The sequence below is a fragment of the Trichomycterus rosablanca genome, chromosome 27 (genome assembly GCF_030014385.1).
Source record: "Trichomycterus rosablanca isolate fTriRos1 chromosome 27, fTriRos1.hap1, whole genome shotgun sequence".
NCBI lineage: Eukaryota > Metazoa > Chordata > Actinopteri > Siluriformes > Trichomycteridae > Trichomycterus > Trichomycterus rosablanca.
The window spans coordinates 13,109,383-13,130,879 of NC_086014.1; the positions used below are offsets into that span (position 1 = coordinate 13,109,383).

Below are 21,497 nucleotides of genomic sequence, written 5' to 3' on the forward strand. Positions count from 1 at the left end.
AAGAACATGCCGACCAGACGGTTCTTGGAGTGGCTGGCAGCCAGCCACAGTGTGTCAGAGGTATGGTTCTGCTGATAAGCCCAGTTACCATTGTGATGCATGACACTGTTACAGTTTAGTATTACTGGATCAGTCAGTTCAGTGTGGTGTTGTGTTGCAGCTTGTCGTGAACCGAAGATTTCAAAACTTGTGCGTCAAGGTGTTGAAATCTCAGCTTACTTCCAGGTACGCGTGTTTATTCCAGGCTTGGAGGATGTGGAATGAAAGGAACAGTTCGGATTTTGGGTGTGACCTTTGTCCAGCACATCTGTAGCATTTGGGTTATTACTACTGACCAAAAATGTGGAGTGGACGCCGTGTCTCCTGTTCACCAGGTTGGGGCAGCACACACACACATGATATCTGTAGTACAAAGTCTCTTCTCTATGGTGTTTTATTGCCTAAATGGTGGCAAGAGCACCACAAAGCATGCCAATACACACAAATGACTTGGTTAGTATAAACACTAATACTGAGGCTCCCGGCAGGCTGGGTGACACAGGAGGACACAGGTTAAAACGGTTCTTTTTAGCCATTGAGGTGGAATCTAAGGCCACAGTGGGCACAGGTTTACTGATACAGGGTTAAAGTTTGGAAAAACACTGTTATTTATTAAATCCTTAATTTTGCTGTGACATTCAGGTGGTTCTTTGGGATGTAATGTTGGTGGGAATGCTTTTGGCAGCCTCCTATTCCCAATTGAGCACTGATTGAATGCCACATCTAATCTGAGTTTTGTTGCTGACCATGTGCATCCATTTATCGACACAATTGATCAGCGTCTGATAGCTACTTCCAGCATTATAATAAGCTATAAGCAACTACTACTGGTAGTAACATTTCAGTACTGAAATCTTTTTCTTCACAGTGTGTGGTAAGATCTCAAGCAAACCTCAGGCTCTGTCGCAGACCCACTGGCCGAGGCATGCCGCCGTGTACCACCGCCTCACCCCGAGGACCACGAGACGAGGGGACGCGTTCTCTGAAGTCGACATGGAGGACTGGCAGGAGGAGGACGTGGATAAACAAACGTGGCAGCTGGTGTGTAGCGGCGCTCCGGTGAGCCAGCATGCCGTTCTGATGCCAGCGCACTGTGTAGCCGAGCCAGGACACTCGCAGCCTGTCTCTACGACTGATCTAACAGTGGTGATGGGTAAACACGACCTTACCGAGCCTAGACTTAGCAAGAGGATTCAGCGTGTTCGGGTATGAGCTCTCACAGTAATGCACCAATCTGTTCTCCCTCCAGTGTCTGAATAATGTCAGCCAGCGGAGCCTGACTGCTTCACATACAGTAAAAGGCTTTAAAGTCTGAGTACGTCATTTTGTCTTTCATCACAGGTCCTCAGATCCTGATTCATCCCAGCTATGATCCTAACATGTTAGACTCAGACCTGGCTGTACTAAAGCTCGTGGAGAAGGTGAGGATCAGCCGCTTTGTTTCTCCAGTGTGTCTGTCTCGTACACAGGGAGGAGAGGTGACCGCTGAACAGGCCCACGTTGCAGGCTGGTCCGTACCAGGACAGAACGACCCGGCCGAAGAATCCGATCCTGAAGTGGGTCAGACCCCCGTGGCGTGGTGTGAAAGGCAGTACGCCGAGCGAGGGCTTCCCAATATTAGCTCCGGTACAGTCTGTCCTGCCGGAGTAGGAGGAATCGTTCTACTACCTTCTCACCCCCTGATGGGTTCGAATCTCTCTGATGTTGTATGGGAGCTGTTGGGTCTGGTACTAAAAATACTAAAAACACGCAGGTTTTAGCTTGTACTCAGGAACAGCCTTTTCTGAACCCTATCAATTAATAATGCATAATCTTCATCCAAAATAAACTGTGCAGAACAGCTCAGTTCTCATGTATTTTGGCATAACAAACCCCAAACACATTTCATTTTGCAATGGAATATTGTTGATTAATTTCAATAGAAACCACACCCAACAGCCAGCACAGGACAGAGCACGATACGTTCCTGGAAACTATTATTTATCAGGACCACAATAACAAAGAAAGCTCAACAACATTTGAACTTTCAAAGTCTGACAATGGTCCAATTCCACACAGCCATAATGCAATCTTTTGTTCCATCCTTCTTTTCTTTTTGGTTTACCTCTGGATCCTTGTACCTGAAATGGAAAATACAGCGTATTGTATGTGGTGCAGGGAAAATCACTGGCTTTTGCTTCCTCCTCTCACAAATCTGTAGTCATCCAGAGTGAGGAAAATGGTTGAGACATCCTGAATTGGAGTTTTTTGGTACCACAACGCTGTTTTAGTCTTAGCAAATGTTTGAACACCTGTAGTAAATTTCCAAACTGAAATATAAAATTTTTTGCAATTTCTAGTATGATTTATTTATTTTATTTAAATTGTTGGGGGAAAAAAACACATTATTTTAATATGCAATCAGGTGATTTGCTTAAAATTTGGCTCTAGTGGTTACTGTGTAAAATACACAAAAAATTGGAAAGGTGTTATATAATACAGCACACAATAAACTTTTCAGTGTAGTCATGAACACAGCGCTTTACCTGCCGTGTATCTCACCTCTGTGTGAGCGTGCTGGATTAGCAGCCTTAGTTCAGATTAGTTAATTATAGAAACTCGTCTGGAGGCAGGTGCACATGCACGAGGAGTTGTGATTGTATGTTTCCTAACACACCTTCCCACACACACACACACACACACACACACACACACACACACACACACACACTATGGTGCTGCTGTACAGAAATGTTGCAAAGTTTTGCTCCAAGAAACCCAAAACTGCATGGTAATGCTTCACAGCAATGTTGTATGCTGTCACATAACAGAAATGTTGCATGGTGCTGCTGTACAGAACTGTTGCATGGTGATGCTGTACAGAACTGTTGCATGGTGATGCTGTACAGAACTGTTGCATGGTGATGCTGTACAGAACTGTTGCATGGTGATGCTGTACAGAACTGTTGCATAGTTTTTGTCTACAGAAATAATGCAGGGTTTTGTATATGCTTTGCTTTGTGCTGTTTTCATTATAAATGTTTGTTTTTCAATATAGGAATTTTTCTCTGCAGCTTTTACATTACAATTAATGTTAAATAATAAGTCAGTTTATAGCATTAGTGTAACAACAGGGCTTTGATGGGACAAAATCTGAATAATATGTATTGTATATACAGTTGTAAGTAAAATCCAAAAGACTGAATTTTTATAACGTGAACGTTCCCTTTTTGTCTTTTTGCATTGACATTATGTTCAGATCCAGTCTTTTGGATTGTACTCACTACTTACAATTAATCTAGGACCTTGACTCCTCCTTCTAAGCTTTGGGAACTTAATGAGAAGCAGCTTGGCCATGTTTCCTCTATCTATGGTTGAATCAGATGGTTCGGCTGATTGTGAATGTTGATTCAAATCTTCATTCTTTTGCAAAAGAGGTACTTCTTGATGTCTTTTTAGATTTCGGATGACCTGGATTGGATTGGATGTCTTCATGGGGAAACTGTGATCTGATTATCCTTTCTTCTGTAATATTGCTGCAGTAATCAGCTACTACTGAGACTCTTCACTTCGTCCACGGCAGAACAGAAGGTAACGTGGGGATGAACATTGCACGGGTGTCCCTGTAGAACTTAAAATGTAAATCATAGATAGACAAAACTGAGTTAGTCGACTTGACAGGTAGGTCATTTTATAAGTTTATGATGTTAATAGGATTAAGTGAAGAGAATTGCACTTTACTGTTCAGAAAACTTTAATGCATAGGAATAAAGAAATTAATAATATGCTGGTGGTCTATAAACAAAGACCAAAGTATACATGCAAGGAAAATGTATGTAATGGCATTCTTTATGATTTTATATTGTGTAATGCCGTTTAACTTTACATGTAGCTTTGCATTGAAATAGTGAAAAGGTTTTGCTATTTTCTTTGTCCACATGATCAGCAACAAACTTTAGACAAGTTTTAGGATGCCAGTTAGGGAGCAGGAACTTCTTTCTTGCACAGTAGCCTTTAGGTCCATTTTTTATGCTTCTTGGGTTACAGCTGATCATCCATATGCATTTTGTACCATTATTATCAATAACAGGGAATTAGGAGCTTTCCACAAAGCTAAGTGACATTATAGAGCGTACATTATATACATTATTCAATGATGCATCCTAGTTGCTGTAGGTTTATTATTAAACCAGAAGATTTAGGAAGTAAATCTAATAAGCTTTATATTTATTTAAGTTTATATAAGCTTTATATTTATTTATATAAGTTCTCATTGAAATCCCCAGCATACGTGGCCCAAAAGATTGATGCACTGTTGCAGCCCAGCTTAAAAACAGTAAGATATTTAGTTTGAAATAATGCAAAAACGAACTAATCAACCCTCTGATGTTTACACTGACAGCATTTAGGAGACACAGAATCCGACAGTGGCATCCTGGCACAGATGGGGCTTGAACCAGGCACCTTTCGATTATTAACCGCCTGGCTCTATTAGACTTTTAACCTGATCTTTGTGCCTGTGCACGTACAGACTGCATCTGCATCAGTAAGAACACGATGCTACAGCTAAACCCCTGTACTCAATGACACCTTGACTCTCCCGGCGGTCGATACTGTTGTGCAACACAATTATTGGCGGCTAAAATTAACCTCCTAAAAGGCTTACCTCTCATTAGGGCCGGAGCATTGTGTTTCAGACAGCCTGTGCTTTTCTAAATCCTGTTCAGCCTGCGTGCTTCTGCGCTTCTGCTGCACCAAACATTCACCAAACTTTTGGTGCAGTTTTAACATCCATTCTGAACATTAACCTCTATGTTAGCATCCTAGATCACCGACCGTCAAGGAATCTGGAGAAAGAAGTAAAACCCCTCATGACTATGCTTGATCTTTATGTCCTAAGATAGCACTACATGACAGACCATCACGCTACTGATAAATACAGCCACGTGGGCTCAGGAGTACTTTGGAAAACCGTTGTTACTTAACACAGTCCCCCGCTGCATCGAAAAAGTGAAACCTGATTACACAAAGAGAAAGAGAGAGTTCTCTGAGCCCAAACTCATCTCAGGTAACGTGTGCCGTGATCAGATGAGTTCACATGCACATATAGGAACATCCAGACTGTTAACAGTGAAAGGTGAATTGGCGTCAGTGCCAACTGCATGGGCACTTTGTTTATGGTGGTAAATATACCTCTGTCCCAACTTTTTTTTTTTATTGTGTTCCAGACATTAAATCTAAATTGATTTATATTTGCAAAAATTCTAATCCACTGCTCAGTGGAAAGATGGGAAATCAGTTTTTGTACTTTTGTTGGGTAAATAAAGGTTTAAGAGAATTAGCAAATCACAGATTCTGGTTTTTATTGCACTTTACAAAATGTCCCAACTTAACTAGATTTTTATTTTTCGATTATAATAAAAAACAAGCACGTTTTGTTCAAACTTACAAGAACGGAACATTAAGCCTGTAAGCCTCCGTTATTATTGTTTTTGCTCTAAACCCAACACTGTGCCTTTTTTTCAATTTTTTGTCCTCTTTTGGGATAAACGTGTTTTATTGTGATCACTGCAGAAATTTTTATCTTCTTACATCTTACATTTCTTTAACCAAGGTCTACAGGATCCATGCTGTTGTTCGGGACTCGCCGTTGTGCCACTGTCTTGTGCTTTACTTTTTAAAAAAAGACTTTTTCACAGCCTGGACTGTAAATTGTGAATGATGTGTTTTATATATTTAAAAAGGTTATAAAAAGTACATGTTTATGTCTTATTTATTCATCACATAACATCACATCACAACAGCTCCAAACAGCTCATCATCTGTTACAAATCAGACAGGCCAGATAATCAGAAGAAAGCTTTCGCTAGCTAGCCCGTGGATATGATCCCGCTCTGGCCCTCTCCGTGTGCTCGTTTACAGAACACGCCGAGGTTGCATAACCGAGCGAGCTTACCAAGACGTGACTGATTGATTGATTGAGTACTTTATTAATCCCCGAAGGGAAATTGTGGTGTCGCAGCAGCAATAACAATTATGACAAAAAACATCACACAGTGACATTACAATGAGGTAAATAAAGAATCAAAAAATTAGTACAAATGTAAATACAAGTAAGATATAAAATCTAAAAATATACATATATGAAGAAAATAAAATATAATAATATAAAAAAGCACGCAAAAGAGTCGAGGCAGCTTTGAACAGGCGTGACCTGAAAGGAAAGGTTACACACTTTATACAGAGAGAGTTGTACGTAACCATAATCATATCAATCAAGAGCAACAGAATTTTGGTTTCATCTTCAAACATATACAGAAATATAGGAGGAAGAATGTGAATGAATAACACATTCCAGACATTTAAAAGATCACACATTGGCATCATATTTATTAGTATCTGTTCTCCCTGGCAGTGCCAACAGCATGGAGAAGCAAGTTGAGGTTCGAATGAATGATTGTCACCTAGACGCCACAGTTCCCTCACCGGAACCAGCATGTGGAGGATTCTGTAACAAGATCATGAAGAACCTGCTGCTGACACTTACAATTCTTGGTGAGTTTGACTTGATTAAAGCTGCTTTTGTGAGGAAAAAACTAAAAATTAAGTTTTTTGGTATAATGCAGGATGTTTGTTATAATGCAGGATGTATCTCATTCTTTTTAGTTTTGGATCTAAAGTCACATGCAGTAATACAAATCTTGTATATTGTATATAATCTTGGATATTCCTCTATTTTATATCATTTTTAATAATATTTAAGATACTAAATGGTTTCAGATCCTAATCATAAAAAGAACATGCAGAAACACAAAACAGAAAAAAAGATTGTATTTATTAGTTTTGAGTTCAAATCTCAGCGGTTTGCAAACATCAAGTCTATCAATTTAAGCATTTTTTATTTCTATTACCTATAAAAGGCTTTTATAAATAAACATGCCAAGCTAGACATTCCATTGACGCTATTACTCACATGTACCAGTGGAGCAATATTTTGTATTTTGTATATTTTATGGCCTTAAGCACTGACGCAGAACCTAAATTGCTGGTGCCTTATATGAGTAAAAGCACCGTTGTTCCTGAAACCCCTTGTGAGGACCAGAACTCCCATTATTTTCGTGCTATTGTTTACTAGGTTAGAGTAATGTGGGTTTTTAATCCTCAAACGGGGCGCCAGTAATGTTAAAGATCAATCATTTTTATATTCAGTCCTTATGAGGAATAGCACCCACGTTACCGGTGCCCCGTGTGAGGAATAGAACCACATTACTGCCACCTCGGCATGATTAATGTCTTCAGGAAGCACATGAGATGCATGTAGGTTGGTGGAGGCAGCTCTGGGCTAGGTCCTCTACCTTAGGGTTTTAAAAAAAATGGGTCGCAGAGAAAAATAATAATTAATTAAATAAGCTAATTTTTAACTGAAACTTGTACTTAAGCTCCCCCTTGTGGAAGCTTTATGTTACATCTTGTAAACCACAGTTGGACCAGAGAGAGAGTAAGATGAATTGTTTGTGTTTGAACTCTGGTGTTTTCTTTGGTGCAGGTGTAATCGCTGGCACGGTAGCCGGCATTCTTCTACGTTACGCCTCTCCGCTTCCCCCTGACGTGATCATGATCATCTCTTTTCCCGGTGACATTCTCATGAGAATGCTGAAAATGGTGATTTTGCCTTTGATCATTTCCAGTTTAATCACAGGTACTTGGTACATGGCAGCACCCACACTTGAGCACACACAGAGCAGCGATCTTGATCACGAACACATTTTCTAATCGAGCACTCGTCCACAGGTCTGGCGGGCTTGGACGCCAAATCCAGCGGGCGGCTGGGCACCAGGGCCATGGTGTATTACATGTCTACTACCGTCATTGCGGCAATACTGGGGGTCATCCTGGTGCTCGCCATCCACCCAGGTAACCCCAAACTCAAAGCCAACCTGGGAGAGGGCAAGAAGAATGATGAAGTGTCCAGCTTAGATGCTTTCTTTGACCTGATCAGGAATCTGTTTCCAGAGAATCTGGTGCAGGCTTGTTTCCAGCAGGTGGGTGTGAACACGTACTAAATAAATTAATAATAGAAACTGATTGTGTCTTGGCTGCTTTGCATTAATTTTTTGAGATGTTGGTGCATCTACTAAAATCATTCATCACCTAAAGTCTGTGTCATCGTAAAACACATCCTGGAGTCTTGACAGTTTATATTACATAATTTCCCAGTACCATGTCCGTTATTAGTAGCTGTTACAGTATTGTGGTGAGCGGGCGCCTGCCTGCTTACGTCACTGACCGTGGAAATGGTGAATGAATGAATGAATGAATGAAAATGATTTTTCATAAACAGGTTGTGATTTCTTTGATATTATGAATGCTAAGGCAGTATTTATTTTACTACTTTAACTGATAGTTAAACAGTCTGCCGAAGCTCATCTGACTATTGACATTACCTAGCAACTGTGGTCAAAGAAGCGATACAGATACAGTTAATTTAGCTTTTTTATGCTTTTTATTCTCTCCGTCTTTTCAGATCCAAACAGTTACGAGTAAGATCGAGGTCGCTCCCCCTCCTCATCCCAACAGGTTTGGCCGGAATTCAACCAAAGGGGCAGCAAAATACGTCATCAAGAAATCTCTTCAGTTCAAGAGTGGCATGAATGTGTTAGGTACGCTTACTGTTCCTCTGATGCAGTTATCTACAGTCGAGTGGCACAGTGCGGCAGATGAACGGTGGTGGGTGCTGCACAGGTCCGAGGTCCTCCAGTCTTGGTTTTGATCTTCACATTTGCTCAGTCTTTGTGAGTTTCTGCATGGGTTAACGACTCGTAGTGTAAGTGAACGTACGTGTTAGTGAGTGGTGCTCTGCGACAGACTGGAGTCCTGTGAATGATCTCTCGCCCAGTGTTCCCAGGTAGGCTCTGGACTCACCACAACCCTGATTAAAGTGAAGGGGTTGCTGAAGATAACTGAATCAATGAACATACAGTATCTGAGTTACAAACTTTAATTCCAGAAAAGTTGGGACAGTAGGCGCACTGATTTGAAAGTCTTCAGATGATGGCAGCAGTGGATTGTATGATCTGCATGGCTCTGTTTATGGAGATAACAGTACATTTGTATTTGAGATGTGTGAGTAATTATAGTTTATGGTTTAATTAAACACTTTGCATGTTTTTTTTAGGGCTTATTGGTTTCTTTGTGGCATTTGGACTCTGCATGGGAAAGATGGGTGAGAAAGCCAGACTGATGATGGATTTCTTCAACGTCCTCAACGAAATCGTCATGAAGATCGTCGGCACAATTATGTGGTCGGTATTAAATTGCTGCTTTTTATAAAGTTTATAAATCAAGAATTTTCATTTAGTACTGTGATGCACTACATGGTTAAATATATGTGGACACCTGACAATGAGCTTGTCTGTTCCAGTATGCTGGGCATCCACTTTTCTGGGAAGGTTTTTAAGATTATAAGGGGTCTGTTGGAATTTGTGGGCATTGGGTTCTTTTTAGAGCTCACTAGCCATACTGTTGCTACAAAATTTGAAGCATATCATTTATTTTATCAAATTAATGTATATATACCTGTTAGCAATGCTTGTCACTGAAACAACTGAAGACTGTCTACATACTTTTGGCCATATGTTATGATTACTAAATACATTGAGATTTTCTCCTCAACCCTTTCTCTGTGCTGTTAGGTACTCGCCTGTGGGTATTGCATGTCTGATCTGCGGCAAGATCATCTCCATTAACGATCTGGAGGTGGTGGCCAAGCAGTTGGGAATGTACATGGTGACCGTGGTCGTGGGCCTCATCATCCACGGTGGAATCTTCCTCCCACTCATATATTTCATCATCGTTCGGAAAAACCCGTTCACTTTCTTTATGGGGATGTTTCAGGCTTGGGTCACTGCGTTAGGAACAGCGTCAAGGTACAACATATTCCTTCAGCCTTCAGTTTATTCAAAGCTCCTCAAGTTTATATGATTGTGATAATACAACCGATACGTCTGTTTGTTTTGTTTGTTTTTGTTTTTTTGTTTGTGCTTTAGTGCTGGTACGCTGCCCGTGACTTTCCGTTGTTTGGAGGAGAACCTGGGCATCGATAAACGAGTCACAAGATTCGTGCTGCCGGTCGGGGCGACGATAAATATGGACGGCACGGCGCTCTATGAGGCAGTCGCGGCCATCTTTATTGCACAGATGAACGGAATAAAGCTGGATCTGGGTCAGATTGCTACAGTCAGGTAGATAAACTTTAGCTGCAGACATTCAATTCAGGTGGATGCTGGATGCTGGATTTGAGTGGGCCAAACCAAAAAAATACCATTTGTCCATTTAAATAATACAGACTGGCTAGCTTTGGTTCTCACTGTTGCTAAATAAAATAAATTAAATGAGAAAATGACCTGATGTTGAACAGCTGGCCGTTGTTTCCAGTAGTTTCTTGGAGCTAAAGATCCAAAACAGCCTTACAGGGGGATACAAAGCAAGCACAAACAAGACAATGGCATATTTTGGTATGACATAAAAAATATTAAACATTAAATATTAAAACACTGGTTTATGGCACTTGGGTGGCACAGTGCTGTAACACACCAGCCAACTACAGCTGAGACTTACATACAGTTTAAGCAATTTAATTAAATATTGTTAATTAATCTTTCTACATACTGAGTCAAAGCCACCAACACTGATGTAAAACAAACATTCTGTTTTCTGCCAAAGCCTGACAGCCACTCTGGCCAGCGTGGGAGCAGCCAGTATCCCCAGCGCTGGCCTCGTCACAATGCTGCTCATCCTCACCGCTGTGGGTCTGCCCACTCAAGATATCAGCTTACTGGTGGCTGTGGACTGGCTACTGTGAGTACCATGCTACAATTATTAGTAGATATCATATTGATATTGTTGAAGGGGAAACATTTGACATTTTTAAAGAAAACCATACTACTAAAGGGGCTCAAAAGGGTGCATGTGATGGTCGAGGGGCACCGCAGCACCAGCCGGCGGGAACAGTCCATGATAGCTCATGATAGTCTGAGTTCTTTGTCAGTTTGTTTGTTCCCAAACCTGTGCATGCAACGATATGTTTGTGTAGTAAAAAAAGGATTTTAGTGATTATTTATTTACAAATTCTCGCTGCTGGTTTAGAATAGAATAGAATGGAATAGAATAGAAACTTTATTTGTCATTGTACATAGTACAAGGAAATATATAAACAACAGCAACAAGAAAAATGACACATGACAATAAACATGCAATTGTCAATTATAGCAGCAAAAAAACTATAGTGCAAATGAGCAAAAATGAGGTGCAAATATGTGTGAGTTCAGAGGAGGTGATGGAGATCACAGCTCTGAGGAAGAAACTGTTCCTAAGCCTGCTAGTCCGAATTCAAAGCCTGCGGCGCTGTGTGTGTCTGTACAACCCGACAGGGACCGCTTCCGAACTTCAGTCAACGTCATCGGAGACTCGTACGGCGCGGGCATCGTGTACTACCTTACCAAAGACGAGCTCGACATGTACGACGCCCAGCAGCAGAGGTCAGACGACTTCGAGATGACCAAGACGCAATCGTTCTATGAGAATAACACTAACCACGGTGTATACGCGTCGTACAACTCCTGTCCACAAGTGCTCATAGATGACTGCAAGGTACCCAACACTCTCACTGATATAGAAACCTGCATGTAGACATTCTGTGTATTTAACAAACTGTTACTGTGTGTGTTTTTATTATTTGCTTTCTTTTTTATTTAGGAAATGATTCAGATTCTGTACTTTCTTTGAATATAAAAAATGTGTGTAAAAAAGTGAGATTTTTTAAAATCAATACCATTTTAGGGAGGCTGTTTCAGTTCTAGAAAAAGACGGAGCAAGAGACAGAGATCGTTTTTCTTTCAGGCAGAAAAGCCAAGCTGGTTTTGGTCTTCGAGGGTTCTTTAAAAAATGTTCATACTTTTTTTAAACTCTATTTATTAAGAATTTAAATAAATACTATAAAATAAATAAATAAATTTATATCAAAGCAGTGATGCTGTGATCCATATTTGGTTATTTAAATCATGTTTTTTAGGGATTATGATCTGCACCTAATACACTTTTTGGCCAGTGATATGAGGAGACCCCTTCTGATTGAGTCCAGGCCATGTTTACATACACTCGTAATATATGTGCATTTCAGTATTAAAAGCTGCCCAACTGTCCAACAAAGGTAGACTACAGCCAGACAGAGGTTTGTTTCTGACCAGAAACAGTGGCTTTTTCTTATGGAGCCTTCAAGCAATATAAAGCTCGCTTGACTGTGGACAATGTCAGTGGTGTTCCTTTTTTCTAACTAGCATTTAAAGCCCAAAATGATTTAATCATTCAGTCACAGAACAGAAGTTTATTTAAACTCTCGACCTGAAGCATATTTACAGAATCCACCCTGAATGGCTTCTCTGCTCTGAATCTGCTTGTGTATTGTATTACATTAGAAACACGTTTACACTGTGCCTTTCTCCAACAGTTAGTTGTCCATCGTAATTGCTTTCAGATCACCTTGGCCCCAAACGGCACCCCTGCTGACTTTTCCCTTGTCGAGGAGGAACCTTGGAAACAAGAGTAACAGCGCAAAGATCCAACTTTGCCTTATTCAGAGTTTTGCATGATTACTCTGATGGGTGGAAACGATTATACAGATTAAATACCGACTCTAGTGGAGACCTTGATAGTCTAGATATTTAACCAGTGCTTAATTCAGTGGTTAAGTATCTAGCGTCATGAAATGTGTGAATTAAAAGCAATGGGTGCTCGTAAAAGATAAATGGATCTTTGTATGGTCTTTGTACAAGGAATGGAAGCTCTAAGTGACATGACAGGACTATAAAAGCAGAGCTTGTAATCCCTAACTGCTTGCATTTATATAAAATACCTTTATAAAGGGTCCATAAAGCTTATCTACTCACAGCCGAGACCTTGTGCTATTACTCCTAGTTGCTCTCAGCTGGGTCTTTATGCAGGGTCAATAACCCCTACTCGATTACAGTTGGGCTCTTGCACAAGGTGCCGTTCATACGCACACTCAGTGGCAGTTTGGGCAACCGCAGCGTCAGTGGTGCAATAACTTGACCAGCCTTGATCTAGTTGTAGTTCATTGCTAGTGACCGGTTATGAGAAGTGCAGCTCGGCCCGTTGACTGGGCTTACGTGGATTAAGCCTGGGTGGCCGACAGCTTCTTAACCCCCCGAAAGCTTAGAGGCTCCAAAACGGTGCCATGTTTCACCTCCAAAGCTTCTTTAAACCAGCGGCCGATGAAAATGCCACGCAAGCAATGAAGTGTCGGTGTTGAGGGCTGGTAATTGGTTTTAATACAATGTGGGGGTGGGGGGTGGCTCTAACACGTGCTGGGTGAATGTGAGCAAAAAGGGATTTTGACGTTATATATATATATATTTAAATTGGGATGTGAAGGTGTGAATGTGAGGTCTGCAAATGATTTCTGTACGGACGCTGTGGTTTTAGATTATTTTGCTTAAGGTTTGATCAACCTTGCCTTGAATACATCAACTGAGTGCAAAATAATATAATTATATAATAGCTACCATAAATGTTCACTCCCACACCTTTTTTGGCCAGCCATTGGCTAATAGTTCCAAAATGAGTTAAACAGGTAAGAGTTTAATTCATAAAATGAAATTTTGTGGAATTAAATTGAATGGATTTTAATGCACTGTGAATGAAGGTTGTGTTGTGATTATTTATTATCTCTTGTCTTTTGGATATCCTTAATATTTTTTATTATATTAAAGTGCCTCTCTGCACTTCTGTGTATATGATGAAGAAGATAATATAAAGTTAATACATTGCATTAGAGAACACGTATTAATGTTTATTATTGTAATTAATATTAGTATGTAAGTGTTTATCCAGAATAAGGAGTAAATACAGCAATTATTGGCAAAATTAGCATTTAATTAGCGCTTGATTAGTGCTCTCTTGTTTTGATCTTGTTTCCTGTTATGTACCACTTTATTTTGCTTTTGAAGGAATGTGTTCTGCTAAATAATCAACAAAGCAATTGTAATGATTTAATTGTAAGTATTTGTAATTGTAATAATGTGTTTTATATCAAACAGATTCTGAATCTTACGACCCTAAATATTCAGTGTTGCTGGTGTTGGTTTTCAGTAACGTTATTGGAGAGCAGTATTAAACCTAATAACTGTACAGCTGAAGTCAAACGTTTACATACGCTCAGTAGGGGACGTATTTCCTGCCGCTCTGAAGCACATCCCAAATGAAACCTCTTTGTCCAATGAAAACGTCTTCCTTGCACAGCCGCATCAAGTCTGTGATGATGTGAAGCTCGAACATTATAGAACATTTGAAACACCCAAATTAATCAACTAGTGTGCTGTATGTCAAATTAGTAAAAATAATTTTAATGCTTCCACATTTGTGTCTACAGTTTGGGGAAGGCCTTTGTAAATATACATCCATTAAAAAGTGTATGTAAACATTTGACCTTACTGTGTATACTAACTTAAAATCAGTAATACCATGTTTATTAATATTACATGTAGTAATAGTATTATGTATTATTGTGTTAGTCAGCTGTTTGATTGTGGATTTCTACAATGCATGATCATGAATGTATATAAAAACTTTTCTCTTCTTTATTTCTTTGATAGGTAGGGGACACACTGCAGAATTAATACATTTAATGATAAAAAATGTACTTCTGTTTGTGTTGCCAGACGTTTTCTGGCAACACACTTTCTGACGTTTTTGCCAGAAGTTAAAATCTGTTTGTATTAAAGAGAAGGTTTGAGCTCAGGAATATAACATGAATATGTATCGCAGTGTGTAAATGTGTATTTTATTAGATATGTACATATTCAGGCAGGGCCTGATAAAACACCCCAGCTTTATAACTATCAACACTTCTATTCTGATATTTGTGAATGTGTTCAGACTTTTGTTTGGGGGTTTTTGAGCTTGTAATGACAAATGTACTTTTCGAATTTGCCCTTTCACTCCTGGTTTTTGTATGGGTTCTGATGATGAGTTGTAAATAAACGTGACACGGCTCTATTTTCTGGCTCTTTGGCATTAGTCCATGGGTTATTTAGCCTGGGGTGTGCATTGGTAAATTGGTGTATGAGTTTTGTGTGTGTGTATGGGTGGGTAGGTCTTTTTGAGAATCCTGTTCATGCCAGTCCTGGGTAATAAAAGACAGAACTGGTGCAAAGGTTTTGGTCCCCTTAAGGAAAAGACATTTGAACCAGTGATCAGGCCTACCTGTTAATCACTGCAATACAAAAGTGTTTGTTTGAATTAGTTTTCTATCTCGTTTGGGGGGTTTAAAGGGTCATCTGAGGGAGTAGGACCACACACCCCCATCCTGCTCACTTAGATTATTTATTACCTGCTGTTACACCTGCGGCAAATACATTGTAGTCAAGTTATTTAGCCACACCCATTTTAATAAGTACATAAAACCTTCTAACATTGTGGCAGTTTGGGGAAGGCCTGTGCCCCATCACTTGGGATTCGTTTTTAATATTCTCAAAAATGAAATGTAATGGGACTCCCTTCAGCCCCCTGGTTGAGAACCATTGGTGTATATTACATTGAGGACATACAAATGTGTACAATAAAAACAGCAACACTACACAACATACACACTACGTCTCGCTTGTGAAATAAAAACAGCATTTAATTATACTTGATCTGGGCTTGATCGGGCAGGCATCACATCTCACAGTACACAGTACTTACAGACAGGTATTTACAAACGCTTTAGATAATTATATAATCACGGCATTATAGCATCATTCACAGAAATCTGATATGAAGCAAATCATTCTGCATTCGAGACAAGTGGGAACGCCGAATCTTCAGGCTCCGAACTTCTTCACTTATTCATGCAGACAACTGTTTAAAAATGGGTTAGGGTTTATTATTAACTATTAATGGAGCTAAAAGCGTCACGGTGGTGCAGCAAGAGTGCGTTCTGCATAGCAACATTGGGACCTGAAGTTTTTCATGTTTGTAAGGGTTGTGTGGCCTCTAGATAGTTCAGTTTCCTCCCTTCTAAATAGTGTCTAGGTTTAAGAAATGGATTGGTTCCCTGTCCAGTGTGTGTTCCTAACTTGTGTCCAGTGTTTATTGCTATTTTATTATTTATGCATTTTCTCCCCTTTTTCTTCCAATTTAGAGTAGACAATTTGTCTTCTGCTGCTGGGGACCCTGATCACATCTGAGGAGGGTATATCTGCCTGACACACACTTCCTCTTTTTCTTATTCACGTGCACCAGTCTCACGCATGGAGAGTCATGCACTAATCCAAATTACTTGACGATCCAACCCAACAACTTAGCCGTCTTAGAATGTTTTGAACAAATAGGAACTTAAAAGATACCCTGTATGCTAATACACCTACATGATTCTGTACCAGCGACAATGAGGTACATCACCATCTGACCTACCCTCCCTCTCTCACGGACAATCGTGTCTGTTAAGACTCAATTTTTGGCAGTCAAATGCTTTAAACCTGTGCATTCTTGCCCCAGTGTTTGTGCCCGGCGTTCCCAGGACAAGCTCTGGAGCACGTGGTTAGCATATTTCGTTGTAACAGAGTCTTTTGTAAATTGTGAAATGTAAAATGATCAGTGTTATTAAAAAGTGCAGTAATACTAACAGGCCTGGATTGGCACAAATAAAAAAAACTCAAGCTTTTAGATTTTCATCCATCGTCCTACTGTGCTACATCAGATATTCCTTTTCCTTTTCTTCCAGGCTAATGATAGTGAAGTCCTTTTCGGTCTGTTTTTCGGAGCTCATGAGTGTCATTAATTGCTGCTCTTTGTCTGACAGGGGCAGAGTTGCTGTTTTGCCGTATTCCTCAGTAGATACGACGGGTTCGATGTTCAGGCTTCGTCTGCTGGGCCCGTACCACCTAAACAAAGAAAATAAACCGTAGTAAACATTTCCAGATACATCCTGCAGCTCTTTATTGTCTATTACTCATTCAGAAAATCATGCTGCAAGGTAAATACAATTCTACAGTCAAATCTATTTATTATTTTGTTTTTAAACTGATGACTGGTTAAACTTTGCTGATCCAGAGAAGAATATTATCTTTACTAAGCAACCAAAGGTCAGTTGAGTAATACAGCTATGGTAAAAAAAACAAGCTGTAGTGAAAGCTAACCACACACATAGAAACATCTCTAACCAGATTGCAAGACTGGAGCTGTTGTGTGTGTGTAAACATTAAATAATTATCATATTACTGCTAATTGTACATAAATAACACCAAACTCTACATAATAGCTACTGTACACTTAAATAACAGCCACTGTACATAAGGTTTTAAAGTGTTTCCCACCCTACACTCTCCTTGTGATTTCTTTATATTTTTTACATTCTTTAGGCTTTTTCTGTACATGTAATACCAGGAAAGTATCTGGTCACACTAATTCCATTCCAGACATACTTGTCTTTAGTGGCGATCGCAGCCAGAACGCACAGAATGGCTCCAACCGTCAAGCAGAACGCAAAAATAATCAGCCAGTCTAGACAGGAAGAGCGCAGCATGTTAACGTAGTATTTAATGAAGAAGAAAATGATTAAGAGTGTAAAATCTAGAACATGGTTATATAAACTCACCAGGCGTTCCTTTTTCAGCTTGTGCAGATATTGTGGGTTCAGGATCGAGGCCGGATGCTCCTACGGGGGCGATTAGTCGGGGTCGGAAAGACGCTGCATAGAAAGATTTATTATATACGACGCTTAATAAACTTTTAAAAAACAGTTCTGGACAATGTCGACCACCCTCTTTGAATCTCGGCTGTCGGCCAACCAGGCAACTATACGGACAATAATTGGGTTGTCATTAAACTGCTGCAAATACGACCTGGCTGATCGATGGCATCTGCACAGAGGCGTGACTCTCCGTGCGTGATATGGATCTCCTGCTGGTGAAAAGAAGTGGTTGGCTACTGTGTTGGACGGTGCATGTGCTAGTTACGGCCCTCCTCGGTCAGGAGTGGAGGTCTGAAGCAATAGAGGTGAAATGCAATGGGGTAAGCTGATCTGACTAAACTAACTGGTAACCACTAGGGAACATTTTTGTACCTTTAGTTTGTATTTATATGCGTGAAATGTCCGTGTGTCTGTTTTTTGCCTCTGAGGTTGTCAGATTTTTGTTCATAGAGCTGTCTGGGCTTAAGCGCCCTTAATCATTTACTAACACAAAATTAAAATCTATCTCTATTTTACCTTTAGTTGTTGTTTCTGGGTTGGAAATGACCGTTGGGTTTTCTTTTTCTAATTCCTGGACTCTGTCTTCCACAGATTCAAGTATCTCCTCCACAATCATGGTTGGCTTAGCGCTAAATCCCTTCGACGTTGTATCTTCAGGATTCATCCCGGATCCGTCTATCACTTCTGGTAAGAGAGACACATCTGTAGAGCTGTGGATATCCACCTGAGGATTACGGGCTGTGGTGCTCAGAATAGGATTCTTATTTTGCACTTCATTGGGATTTTCCGGAAGCATCCTCGAATCGCTGTTGTCTAAATCAGGAATGATTTCTGTAGTGGTGAGAGGAATTGGAGTGAGTGTTTCAGGAAGGTCTCCGGAGCCCTCGCTGTTCTCCTCAGGGGACGGTGTGGTGGTTTGACTCTGGATGACAGTGGATGCATCGCTGACGTTCTGTGGAGGCGCTTCAGGGTTTTTATCAGCTTCCACGCGGCCTTTGTGGGGCATCGTGGGCAGACTGGGCTCCTGATGGGGTGAGGATGGAGTTGACTGGTAACTATGCGTTAAGTTGTCATTTTTATTAGATGATGTTCCTTTAACACCAATTATAAAACCATCAGCTGCTGCTTCCTCCAGAAATTCCTCATCTAGTTCAAGGTTTGAGAATAAACCTGAGTGAGAAGAATGTTATATGTAAAAAATGAAAAAATATCACCAAAGTATTTGATATTATAGATTTAATCACTTCAGATTAGTTTCAGAATTCAGAATTCAGATTAAAATGACATGTACATCTGTAACTCTCTAGTAAATCTATGTTTGAGTTCCCTTACATTTAAAACAATAATAACAATGTTTAGCTTTGCTGAGTAATAAAAGTATTATAAACAATATTTAAGATTACTACTGACCTTGACCCTGAATGCTCTGAAGTAACAGCAGTCCAGATGTGAACAGAACAATCAGTGACCTCATAATTAACTCCGCTGCCTCAGTACACACGCACTGTGAGAGGCTGAAACACGTTTCAGCTCTTTTATAAACTTAAGTGGTGTTTCTGATGACACACTGCCAGACAGGATGGGTGGTGCTAGCGCTGACACACCCGAACTCGCGGGCCGCTTTCTTTCTCTCTCACCTGTACGAACGCTGTAATTAACCCCGCTCAGAGTCTGTGCCACACTCTTACTCACACTCAGGTGGATCAAACCCAGCTTTACAGACGTCAGAGTTTCAGCTTACGCCGGGTTTAGGTGAAATCTTCTCAACACGGGCGATTACAGCGGGAAAATAAATGTTAAGTGGAGACCGCGTGAGATTTACCTGCTAACGTAAACGCTTAGCTCCGAAACCACCGTGGTGGGATGTGAGGGACACAAATCCTGCATTACTGTAATTACATTACTTATGATTTATTTATTGTCATTGTCAAGAGTTACTGTGGGTCTGGGAACAAGACGTGACTAAACAGTGTCTATTAACTGTATGGTAACACACACACTCACTTATTCGCCCACTCACATGTTCACTTAATCACTCACACACACTCTCTTTCATTCACTCACTCACATGTTCACTCACTCACACACACACACACACACTCACTTATTCGCCCACTCACATGTTCACTTAATCACTCACACACACACTCACTTTTTCGCTCACTCACACACTCACTTACACACACACTCACTCACTCACTCACACAAACACACACTCACTCACTTTTGTTGTCCTTTCAGCTCCCAGAAACATGCCAGTAGGTGGTTTGGCTACTCTAAATTCTGTCTATGTGAGTGAGTGAGTTTGGTGCCCAATCCCTGAATGAATGAATGAATGAATGAATGAGCAGTTATTTTGTTTATTACAACTTTATTAAAAAAAAAAAAAAAAAACTTTAAAAACAGAAAGCATTTACAATATAAGTATGTGCCCCCCTTTTCAAACTCTTATTTCTGAGGTACAAAGCCGATCAGGCAGTTTCCAGTAATATTTATTATTTTATTAAAACCAAATATGGCAAATCAAATAAAAGTGGAATCTGAATTGTGGTCGAATGTTTGCTATGTACCTCCTTGTGGACGTAACCCACATCCCACCCCACACTATCAAGACCTCCATCACCTTTCCAGTTCCACCTGAACGCCTGTTTGTTATGGTTTATTCCAAGGAACTAGTCCTAACAATGACGTGCAGCATGATGAATATGTGTGTGTGAGTGTGTGTGTGACAGTGATTGATAACAGAGGAAATGCTAATCAAATTTAAGTCGAGTTAACACAGATCTCGGGCGGCTGGGAAAGCCGCGGAAGGCGGCCTGGAGGTGTGATGAGTCAGTGTCTTGATGAAAGTGTAGCTGACTCAGGTGGGCAAGATTTTTCCTCACCCATTTATGTCAACACACATTAACTTTAAAGATGAGACCGGCTTTTTTTTACTCCCAGGACCCAACACATTAAAAAAACCAGTATGGAATGAATGTAATCTGGCTTTTATGACTGCAAAATGCACGTAGGTGTCAGAGTAAGGAAAAAAATTTGGCTTAATAAAATCAGCCCAGCAAGTCTCGACTCATATTTCCGTGGAATGGTTGTCGTATTTTAGATTAGTTCTGCTGAAGTTTTATCAGTGAGATAAAACAAAAAAACCATGATATGCTTACTCACGCAGCACTGAATTATTATAATAGATGGTTTATTCCTTACCGAGCGTAGAGGAACAGGACTCACCTTGCCTGCTGACTTAACACAAATAAAAAAGTGAGATTATATTTCTGTGGTTTGCACCTTGTTGCTGCTTGACTGTCGACACACATCATTACCTTTTTTTTCCAGTTTTACTCAGGCAGTGTTTGTGGCCCTGCTGATCCACACCATCATCAACATCATCATAATCATTTGCTTTAATCCTTTAAAGCCTTAAAAACATATAATTTTACACAATGAACGAATCAAATTTTGCATCGTGTTGCCCTTCACAGTGGGAACTTTAGTGCCAAATGAGTTCAATTAAGCCCATTTAACAAAAGACGCCCACCTAACAATAAAAAATGTATAAGAATCTAGATTATTTACTTACTACCAGTGAAACACAGCAAGCGAAATGATAATAAATAAATTACTCAGAGGTCAGAAGTTTACATACACTTGCTAAACTTTCTTTCTACTCTTCACTTTCCGTCAATGAAAGGTTCTCTTTAAATAAATAAAACAGTAAAAAGAAATTACAATT

The 21,497-nt window shown here is 40.1% G+C and overlaps 2 protein-coding genes and 1 pseudogene across 2 annotated transcripts; 2 read left to right on the forward strand and 1 right to left on the reverse strand.

The window, feature by feature from the left end:
- The first annotated feature begins 304 nt into the window (after positions 1-304).
- On the forward strand, positions 305-3,559 carry LOC134304353 (inactive serine protease PAMR1-like; annotated as a pseudogene).
- Positions 3,560-5,901: 2,342 nt separating this feature from the next.
- On the forward strand, positions 5,902-16,976 carry slc1a2a (solute carrier family 1 member 2a). Its single transcript, XM_062989336.1, has 12 exons — positions 5,902-5,951; positions 6,434-6,573; positions 7,565-7,717; positions 7,810-8,060; positions 8,543-8,678; positions 9,194-9,320; positions 9,711-9,944; positions 10,065-10,259; positions 10,741-10,875; positions 11,448-11,667; positions 16,217-16,267; positions 16,877-16,976. Exons 1-11 carry the CDS (start codon positions 5,902-5,904, stop codon positions 16,250-16,252), a joined length of 1,677 nt encoding a protein of 558 aa, XP_062845406.1. The 3' UTR covers positions 16,253-16,267; positions 16,877-16,976.
- cd44a (CD44 molecule (Indian blood group) a) lies at positions 16,761-18,021 on the reverse strand. The gene is made up of 4 exons (XM_062989337.1): positions 18,015-18,021; positions 17,672-17,731; positions 17,499-17,577; positions 16,761-16,958 (listed from the first exon to the last, which is right to left on the reverse strand). Exons 1-4 carry the CDS (start codon positions 18,019-18,021, stop codon positions 16,766-16,768), a joined length of 339 nt encoding a protein of 112 aa, XP_062845407.1. The 3' UTR covers positions 16,761-16,765.
- Positions 18,022-21,497: the final 3,476 nt, after the last annotated feature.

Coding starts and splice junctions, on each gene's coding strand:
- cd44a (XM_062989337.1), bottom strand. Junction 17,578..17,671: donor AGCTGAAAAAGGAACGCCTG/GTGAGTTTATAT, acceptor CTTCCTGTCTAG/ACTGGCTGATTATTTTTGCG. Junction 16,959..17,498: donor GCGATCGCCACTAAAGACAA/GTATGTCTGGAA, acceptor TTCTTTGTTTAG/GTGGTACGGGCCCAGCAGAC.
- slc1a2a (XM_062989336.1), top strand. CDS start 5,902: ATGATCCCGCTCTGGCCCTCTCCGTGTGCTCGTTTACAGAACACGCCG. Junction 7,718..7,809: donor CATTTCCAGTTTAATCACAG/GTACTTGGTACA, acceptor ACTCGTCCACAG/GTCTGGCGGGCTTGGACGCC. Junction 9,321..9,710: donor ATCGTCGGCACAATTATGTG/GTCGGTATTAAA, acceptor CTGTGCTGTTAG/GTACTCGCCTGTGGGTATTG.